At 36.8% G+C, this 10,894-nt stretch overlaps 1 protein-coding gene across 1 annotated transcript; it reads left to right on the top strand.

Moving 5' to 3' along the window:
• Positions 1-2,287: 2,287 nt before the first annotated feature.
• LOC100372468 (large ribosomal subunit protein P1-like) lies at positions 2,288-9,829 on the top strand. The gene is made up of 4 exons (XM_002734283.3): positions 2,288-2,518; positions 6,449-6,626; positions 8,515-8,580; positions 9,693-9,829. The coding sequence occupies exons 1-4, from the start codon at positions 2,447-2,449 to the stop codon at positions 9,704-9,706; spliced, it is 330 nt and encodes a 109-aa protein (XP_002734329.1). The 5' UTR covers positions 2,288-2,446; the 3' UTR covers positions 9,707-9,829.
• Positions 9,830-10,894: the final 1,065 nt, after the last annotated feature.

Below are 10,894 nucleotides of genomic sequence, written 5' to 3'. Positions count from 1 at the left end.
CACCATTGTATTATTTTGATGTTGTTACGAGGAATTGAGCATGCATTTGTTTTCAAACTTAGACTCGACTAAATTAATAAAGTTAACTTATACTTCCCAGCCATATCAGCATTATACTAGTATTACATTTCTGTAATAATTGTATTTAAATTATGTACATATGGTAATAAATTGTAAAATTGTAAATCTGTCGCGGTCTGGATGAGTATAGTTACGCATATTCTCATATATGCTTCCCTGAATTCGTTATATATTGCGGGCAATAAAGCGAAAAATATTTTCCCTCCACAAGATCTTAGATCATAGCGACGTATACAACGCGTGTAAAATACATTGTTTATTTACATGAAAAGTTCCGTCGAACACGCGCTGCACGACGACCACTGCGCTTTAAACAAATCTACAACAGCGCTGACCTGCATGTTTATGTTGTCTCCTTCAATTCAGTATCGATATTCAACGCATACGTTGAAAATGGTTCAGGGCGTCGTCATGTGTTGAACTGATTGAAAGTGTCGAAGCCGAAACAAACCTCTAAGAATATTGGGATTTTCTCATTTTCTAATAATAATTATTTGTTGTTATTCTTTTAAACTGTTCATTTATTTTTTTCTATACCCACTTAAACACCCAAGTGTCCCCCAAAACCGTGACTGTCTTTTAGAAAACACCATTAGTGTGAAGTAAGAACTTGGTGCGACCCATCATCAAACACAAGTCTTACTGGATTTTATAGTTTATTCGTGGTTGACAAAATAACAATGACCGACAACAAGAAATCCACTTATCACAAGCTGCTAGTAGTATACATGTATACATGTAATATAGTTGCATTTCACAAATGTTGTCATAGCGGGTGTAGTTGGGGTGGGGTGTATGCTGGATCTCCCATCTAATTCTGGCTCTCAACTTGAAATAGATGAAATCTCAAATGTGTGAACTGTCTCCAATGTGTCCTTTTCCGAGATGCATGATTCCTAGCCTGACAAGTTGGTGTGAGTGGCGCCCTGGACTGCTGCGAACCGGGTGATGGGAAAATGGGGACCGAGAGGATCGCAGCAGTCCAGGGCGCCACCTACGCCAACCTGTCAGGTTACATGAATCCATTCACATCCCATTCCCAACAGCCCATAATCTCTACTTTCAAACAATGTCATTTTTATTTTGCTACCACGAGAACTAACGGAGAAAATAAACTTTTATAAGTGTAAACAAAAACACCACTGCCAGCTGGTTTGTTTGCTTTCATTGTTTACATTTTATGATCACTATTTGCTTATGTACAGGGCTGGCCACTGGCTGATTGGTAGACTGGCGCAGTCGGGGCGATTAATTTGTTTTTGTAGTTTAAATAAAATTAAATAAATTGCGAAATGGAGGCGTTAGCGCAAAATCCCTTGTAACTGCGAAATGATTTCGCGCTAACACCTCCATTTCGCGATTTTTTTAAAATTATATTTAAACTACAAAAACAAATTAATCACCCGACTGCGCCAGTCTAGCTGATTGGGTACTCTCAAAAAATAAATAAATTAATTAATTAATATTGAAAAAAAAGGTTCACCTGCTTGCTCACAATTTTATAAAAAATACCAATTAAGGTACAAGGTACAACTACTCCATCAATGACAATATATCATTTTTCCAGTCTGTGTCACCGGTCTACAATTTGAGATATTGCATACTGTATCTGACATTGTTATGATATCAGGAAAATGGCCACTATCCACTAAAATACAGGCATCATTTTGTCGGTACTTATTGACCGCCAACATTTATCTTTATATTACCCGAGAGTACAAAATTGAACAAATTGTTGATATTTGCGTTCATGAGTAGTAAGCTTTTTAAAAACGACTTCGGGACAGGAGAGAGCAACGGAGACGGAGAGAGCAGTCATGGTCACGGCGCCCTCACCGACGTCTATAGTGAACACATGTTTCCAGATATCCACCGCTGTTCTTTGCCACAATAAAATGTCCCTGGAAAAGCTCAATTGTTTTAAATATACCTATCAGTATAATACCTGAATTTGCTATGTGTTTAATTCTGTCAAAACTGTTTGAAAATGTGATCTGGGTATTTTCAGAAATTTGTAATAGCACAAAATTTCGTGTGATTGTGCAATATTTATAATATATATATATATATATTCAGAATTGTCACTGCCCTATTTAATGTATCGGAATGTATGAACTTAATTATTTCTACGCTTTGTGCTCTTATTTTAGAGCTCATTCACCCACCTGAAAATGGTATGCCCTCCCACCTTATAATGGAAGAGTCTAACTCGGCTCGTTCTTTCCGCCATATTGAAAAGCAAGGTACACAGTCCTTGAAGTCAAGCTAAGGCCAATCCGGCGACGTGTACCATTATTTTAAGCCATCCAAGCTTATCAATAGCGTAAAAATATTCTTCAATATTTTGATAACTTTGCTTTCGAAAATGGCTTCCCAATCTGAGTTGGCGTGCGTGTACAGCGCACTTATTCTTCACGATGACGATGTTGCCATCACGGTGAGTTTTTGAACCGGCATGTGTGTTTGTATGTACCTTCGTGTGTTGCGATCAGCAAGCCCGAACGGAAGCAAATAAGTTATTTTTATCACAATTGCGTGTCCACGAGTCTGTCTACATTTGCACTGCTCTTTCGACAATTGGGTAAAAGAAGAGATGGTTCGGTTATTGTACACAACGACAATCGCTGCTTCGTGCGTGATGTTCATATCGTTCGCTACATATCCTGATGGGAACAACTTACTCGCGTTCAAATATATGACTTGTAATTAGAAAATAAACGTAAAGTTCCATGGTTCCAGTATCGAAGAATGTTAAAAAAAAATAAGTAGCAAGTAAATCTTGAATAGAAGCACTATTGATAATTTGTCTGAGAACATCGTATAAATTGCATCCAATAATCCCAAAAATAAGACTATTATTCTCACTTCTTTTACCCTGGTGGCCAAAATTGGACATGATCGCACTCAACATGCTGGTGATACAGTATTTACTAAATTGAAACATTGCCATTTGGTTGTTCTGTACTATATACATTTACATAGCTGTGATTTCATCACCAATCAGTAAAGCCACCATAAAAACACTAACCTCTAAGAATTGTAGAAAATTTTGTAATGCCAGTGTTCAGGGCTGAAAGTCGATATATACTAGGTTATTACCAGGATACTGCAAAGTATGTACGAAGACAGTACAGCAGAAGTATCAAACGACGCGCAGCGGAGGTCGATGCGTCCGCGTACTTTGCAGTATCCTCGTAATAATCTTATTATACATCTACCGTAATATAGTGAAACTGCGCAGTGTTACAGTGTTCTCCCCAGAAAAATGTATCAGAGTGGCGGCTAATTTGCATATAATTTACGTATCATTAGCATTTGTCTGAAGATAAAGAAAACAATAATGACAGGCTTGCATGGATGAAAATGTGTCTTTATTTTTTAACAAATTTATGTAGAAGATTAAATGAATCTGCTGCTGTGTGATTTCTATGTAATGTTGATTCTTCGGACTTTCATGGAAGCCCAGTGATCTGCAGCTTTTGAGAACGCCGTGATTTTCTTTGCTTCCCACTTTACACATGGCCTTCTTGTGCATCTCCGAGTGTGCGTGTTTATCGATAGCATATTTCGTAATAGTTATACATGGCATAGAATTCCATACCAAAGAACTATTTCTGGATGTTTTTAAGTTGAATTTTCCACATATGTGTCACAGCATTCCTAAAAGATAAGAAATAGGAGCGAATCAATACTTGTATTTAAAAAATATCGTCACGATCAACATGAAAATAAACAAATTGCCGCCATTTTGAAAAGTCGCTAAACTTAAAAATTGCCACGATAAACTTTACCCAACTATTTCAAAACACAATACTAGTATTAGTTACTTTGATAAATCGTAGCCAACAATTTTTGAACTTCCAGAAAGAAGGTTGTTTCCAAAAAAATGTTTCGACGATCGGCAAAAAATGAAGCCATACAACAATTTACTAAACTAGGTCAAAACTCGCTTCCAAGTAAAACGCTACAAATAAATACTTTTTTTACCTTTGCCATCGGATGTTTCTCTCAGCCACGTATCATGTGCATCAAATCTAGAGTTTATTTTTTTTGCACTTTTCGTTGTAACATCATCTTGGACACGTTTAGTACCACTGCCGACAGGGGTACCGGTGACCGCGTTGCTGGTGGGTTTATCGCTCGCAACCAGGGGCCCAGCAGGGCGTTCTACGCGGAACCACAACGTAATATTTCTGCTGTTTGACATCGTTGTTTCTTCCAGCCAAATATGCTACTGAGAAAATACTCGCTATTACCCCAATTAAATAGGGCGAAAGTGTTTATTGTCGAAGTACGAAGCTGTATTAGTCCATTGTCTTTGCGTAATCACTGACATGTTTCCATTCACACCTGATTTGGCTCACAGTACCGGACGCTGATGACGCTGACTAACAGATTCGCACGTGTATTAACAAGCTAAAAGAAAGAGTAACAGGAAATGCCACAGAGTAGCGGGCAATCTCTCAGAGTAGCGGCATAAACAGGGTTCTCCCCAGAAAAAATGCATAGCGCCGGGGCTAATTTGCATAATAATTTGCATATCATTTACATATCTTTCCTTCATTGATTAACAGAACTTATTTACAATTATGAATATTAGTGAGCTCAGTCACAGGGCAAATATTTTTTTTAATGGAATCAACACATTATGTTTCACAATTTAGAAGAGTTTGAAACATTCTCGAAATACAAATGCTGCAGACTAAAAACAAACACAAATACATTATTGTTGCAATTTAATTGTTTTGTAAAACGTTGAAGGAAACGCATTCAAAACGTTAAGCCAGATTTATGTTCACGAATCTCATAATTTTATTCACTCCAAAAACATTCTCCTTCAAAAAATCGATCACGTAATTAATTGACGTATTGTTGTAATTTATTATTCGTACCATCAACTTCTAAAACGTTTACAATTACAGTAATGAGCGAACAAATAAAGCTTCAAAACGATCATCAAAGTTACGACGTGACATAACTTACTTGGCCATGTTATACACCAGTTATAGCAATAATTCCTCAACAAATTTTACTTTTTTTTTTTTTTGATATGAAATGTAAGTAAAATCAGACTTATTTTTATCGGGAGCGATTATTTTTGATCACTTGATCGCTTCGGTAAAAAAAAAACAGACCCGCCATGATGTTTGTGAAACATTAGCATGTGTCCTTTGACCCGATGGGTCAAGAATTCCATTAACCAATCAAAATGCCGCATGGTAATGCCGGTAGAACCCGAAGTTTTCCGAATGGTAGTGAGCGTAAAAATTACATTGCGGAAGTAAAGCGATGTCGTAGCACGATGTGTTGGCATCGATTTCAATTGAAAACTGCATGACAGCTTTCGAAAGAGGTGATTTGCAATTTTTAAAAGGTAAATTAGGTCTTGAAAGAATAGTTTTTACATGATTCGCAATGATAACAGTTCAAATGTATTTTACCAAATCACGCAATAAACACGTTTTTTTCTTGAGTAGCGTGAACTGATCGTGAACTCCGATTTGACCATGTTATATCGAGGTGGAATTGATTTTGAAATAATTTAAGCTTTAAATCTAAAGACTGTGTCCATCGCAGAAAGTATTTACTTACAAACAAAGAGGTGCTAATTCCACAAATTTGACTAGCCGCTACGTATCGTGCGACTAGGTCTATTGTTTATAAATTATAATCCACGACTGGCAGGATGCGTGTCGGTCGGTACTTAATTATACCAACAATCAGACAATAGTCCTCGTCGGAAGCATTTCCGTGGTGGTCACTAATTTTGAGTGACGGTCGGGGCCGACCGGCGTGGCGAACAAAGCTTTTTCACATCTGATATTGGCATGTCAAATATGAAATCAAGCGCCGAGGTGGGAACACGTAGCGCCGAGGTCCCAAGTGAAGCGCCGAGATTCACAGGTATAGCGCCGCGGACCTCGGCGCTAAAAAGCCCTGGGGAGAACCCTGATAAATAATGGAGTAGCGGCCCCGCTACGCTAAAACGCTTTGGGGAGAACACTGGTGTTAATAGTGGAACTTCTACTGAAATCAGTAGAAATACATTCAAATTCAACGTTTTTTTTTTTTTTTTTCAATTGATCTATACCTGTACTGTAATATTGTCAGCTGACATTAAACTGTAAACAACGAGAAACGGGTATTCACTGCCACTGTTGCAATCATCAGTATTTTTCAAAGTTCCCTCTTACTCCAAAAATTTGGCTGTTTTTGGCCCAATCTTCTGAAGGAAAGTGCAGACTATAAATGGGACTATTTTGTGAATTTGTGATAAAAATATAGGAAACTGGTGATTTAAAAAAAAAAAAGGCAACTGGGCATTGTTCACAAGCAATACTAATTTTTTTTTTTTTTAATCTACCAGGCTGATAAGATCCAAACCATTCTGAAAGCAGCAAACGTGAAAGTGGAACCATTCTGGGCTGGTCTGTTTGCAAGAGCTTTAGGCAATATCAACATTGGCAGTCTTCTGAGTTCAGTTGGCACTGGTGGTGCTGGTGGTGGGGCTGCACCTGCTGCTGGTGCTGCTGCAGCTACAGAAGGTAATATTAACCTTTTTTTTTTTCATGAATTTCATTGTTAGGCGAAGAGGTGGTATGAAATATTGTCGCTGTTAAGCTTTCACTGTATCCTTAAATGGTCAAATGCTATTAAATTATGAATTAAAATAAATTGATTTCAAAGCCGAAGGTTGAATAATGGTGATAAATTGTTTGCATCAGGCGAGTTTGCTGGGGTAATTGCTGTGTACTTCACTCCGTACTTCACTCCATAATTCACTTGTGTTCTTTTCAAAAAAACCCCAAGCCAACAATAGGCCTTGTGCTTGATCCCTGAAGTACATTCTTGGAGTATCCAGGATTTATAGAAGCCTAAACGGGAAAACTTGCTGTACTTGCTTTTAACCAGTAAATTCAAATAAATTTATTGCTCAATTTATCATATAACTTGCAATTATTAGAAAACCAGTTATCAAATGCAGTGAATTGTTTTGACGTATTTTGAACATAAACTTGATTTTCGTGGAACTAATGCATACGTTGACGTTCCTAGATGCAAAGTATGCATTCATTTAGTCTTCAATAACGTTGTAATTCTACACGACATTTACTGTCGTAAAATAGCAGAGTTAAAGAAATGTAAATTTTTATATCGACTGGCCTCTGTTTTGAAAATAAATTCAAAGCAAAAGTGATTGCCCTTTAAGCATCTTGTTTTGTTCAGGTTTGATAAAAAAAAAATAGAAATTTATTTCCTTTAACTAATTCGGGATAATGACCTACATCAGTGTTCTCCACAATCCAAAATAGCTGGTGGGTGGCCCTAATTAGCATTAATTTGCATGTCATTTGCATACAACATTCTAGCATTTGTCAGACAGCAATACACACTAAGTTATCCACTATTCTATTTTTCATTTAATTGAAACGTGTTAAATCCTTTGAAATAACAGATTGTTCAATATCAATATTTACGCAATGCAATGTTCGAAGCCGGTGATTTATGAGCAATATCCTATGTTCTTGAAAGATTCACCATGAAAAAAATTAATAAAAGTGAAAAAGTACATGGAAAAGATACCTAAAATGTGTATTCAATTACAAATACTCGGGGTTAACTAATCCAGTAACCATCTTTGATCTTTGTTACCACTTTTCGAATTTATACATGAACAATGCTTTGTTCTCCCATGCAACTTAGATGCTAAATTGTTACAGCACCGACAGGCGTTGGGTGGCTGACGGCCTCTGAATAGGGTAGGCCAAGAAGTCACAAGTTTGTCTTCTCCAGCGAACATTGTAAATACGGATTTTTTGTTTGACTTTACATGCAGTCTGCTAATATATTTATTTTCTGTGTATATAAATTTTGTTCGTATTTACTTCCTACTATAGTGATCGGAAGATGATTACTAAAAATACAGCTGTGAATCAAAACTACTGTAGTTGCTAACTGTAAGCAACAAGTGGTAACAATGCTAGACGACAATGAATTGTGACGATTGACACATTGCCATGAATACACTGCTTGCAGACTTCCAGTGGTCATTCTTTATATCTTGACTTATGAAACTACAGCAAAATAAAGAGTTGGGCAATTACTCTTCCGTCTTGAACAATGCAAGCTTTTTACAAATCATTTCAGCTGGATAAGAGTTGTGATGGCGTTGACGGTAACTGGGCAGGCCGCCCACTTAAAGCCCCTTGTGGCGAACATGGCTACATACATCAATTTCATCCTGGTGGGAACGTATACTATATACAAGTCTTTTTGGTGTGAACATTTCATTGACTTGGGTTTTCAAATTAGTTCTATTGTGCAGGATTTTTTGAATATATGAATAACTTTGTAACTCCTCTCAACTGCTAGTTATCCACTTGATCACCTGACACAATTAAGTATTTGTAAATGTGTTATCTTTATTTCCAGCGCCTGAAGAAAAGGAAGAAAAGAAGGAGGAATCTGAGGAGGAATCCGATGACGATATGGGATTCGGTAAGCACTCGTTTAAACTACGCTTAAAGTGAGGTGGTCGTCACAACACGCATGTGATTTTTGTATTGATAAACATTGATCTTTCCCACAATAGGTGATTTACCGTTCAACTGCGAGATCTCGCGAGATGCATGAAAGACGCGTACCAAACTCAAATTTCTTTATTTCATAGCTCACATCGACCGATCTTCAACAGAGGAATATTGCTTTCGAATACCCTCATTTAATCGAAATTGTCTATCATGAAATGTGTACTGCACATTAAGTATGGAAATGCCCCCCCCAAATATTTTTGCGTTTGTCGAATCGCATGCGATGTTTGACGATGCTCTGACCTTTGTTTGTCCTGTGTTTACGTTCGATTTCACGCATAACTTGTGATTCTCACAGTGAACGTGAAAATGGTCTATTTAATGCCCTCTTCTAAGGGAAATAACAAGTATGAGTTAAGACCTAGGTGAGACGTGAACTAAATAACGCTGATGTTTCTCAATTGGCAAAAAAAAATTAGTTCGTCAAAGCTTAGTAACGTCTTGGTTTGTACTCATTGTTCAAAGTCTTGACCTTTTTTCAAGCGCTGAAGTGTCATCCACCCATAATTTTATTTGAAAACATTTTGGTTAGACAGCATCAAATTGTGTCCAAAATTCTAGAACAAGAAATTATTTTGCAGGATGCTGCACGAAAATTGTGGTAAAAAAATTAGTGGCACTCGAAGGGTCAATGAAGTAATGGATAGCTTGGCACGACTCTAACATTCTTAATTCAATATATTGTATTTTGTTTATTGGAAATGTGTTTTAGGCAGATTACCCAGCAAAAATGTTTGTTTTAAAGCAAGCTAGTCTACCTTTACATTGCACTCGTTATTGTACTGTCATTTGGTTAACTTCAAATTTCATTAAAAATTGTAGATATCGGGTAACTGACTGCTTTTACCCTTGTTCATGGAGAGTAGTTGAAAATTATTTATTGTGGGCATCCTTCTTGCGCAAAAAACGATTCGAAGTTGTACATGCATAAATATCAGCTTATCATTCCACTAATTTACATCTTGTACTATTGCACACTGAAAAAAACAAAACTAACCCATAATGATTTTTGTTTTGTAGGTCTGTTTGATTAGTCTGTCGTCAGATTATGGAAATACCACCTGTTGAAGACGTATCCAATCGATCTTTGATATGTAAAAATGAATGAATAAATAGTGGCAATTTGTTTTGTGCACAAGTATTTGTTCAATTACAAATCAAGTGTTTTTGTTTTTTGTCTTTCCCCTTTGGTAGAGGATTTGCATTGACTGGCCAATCAGACCCCAATAAGCTAGTCCCTCTCGACCAATTGCAATGCTCCATTGTCGGTCTATTCAGTGTTCTGGGAATTTTATACGAATGTTTAAGAACCTTTTATACACCTTTTTGTTTCTTGTAAATTTTTACACTTGAATACAGATCAAGTGATGTCAATGATAACCCTAGTTTTACTGTGTTGAGAAGTAACCATACAGGGTAGGTTCAAACTAGTCTTGGATGAGACTTTGTATCCCATTTTTAAAAGTCCTTGTACTTTAGCTTTATATATCCGAAGATACTTGTGTAACACTTCACTAAATTAGACGACAAAAATCTGTATTAGAAGCCGCATCCCTAATAGAAGTCTCGCTCATTCTTTTTGGATATCCGAGAACCATAAATTCATAATGTGTAGATGCCCTAATAGAAGCTGCGGTTTCTAATGCAGATTTTACAGTAATACTTTCCAGTTGGAAACTGGGCACACGCAAAAAAAATTTTGTTTGCAGATATAAACATAAATTCTTGTAAATTGCACGAGGACGAGAGCAGACTTGTACTTGTAATTTAAAAAAAGTCTAAAGCACTTTCAAGCACGTTTTTTGGACTTCTTTTGCCATAGAAAAATGAAAATCTCTGCAATCGGTTACCTTACCCATGTACACTGCTCAACATAGCTGCTTATATGAAATTGCATAAGTAAGAAAAAACTGTTTGTCATTTCCTTGTAAAATACAATGCAACATGTGAAAAAAAGCCAAATAATAAATTGAGTATCTAGAGTGAGTTTGATTGGTATTCTAGCAAGTAATAATTTAACCAATCAGAAAGCAGTGTTCATTTGTAACATTCAAACTCCGGTACATGTGTAAACCATGTATACAAGGCGGAATTTGATGTGTTGAAAAAACCTGTCAACATAAAAGCCGTTTGCTGATTGGCTATACAAACTTTAACAGTCGGACCAATCACGTACAGTGATTGACTCTATTTACTATAGCCATCCTACGGGAGTACTGCTG

This window comes from Saccoglossus kowalevskii, chromosome 5 (assembly GCF_978046115.1).
Source record: "Saccoglossus kowalevskii chromosome 5, keSacKowa6.1, whole genome shotgun sequence".
NCBI lineage: Eukaryota > Metazoa > Hemichordata > Enteropneusta > Harrimaniidae > Saccoglossus > Saccoglossus kowalevskii.
Note: the sequence above shows the minus strand (reverse complement) of the source record. Positions and strands in the feature narration are given on the sequence as shown.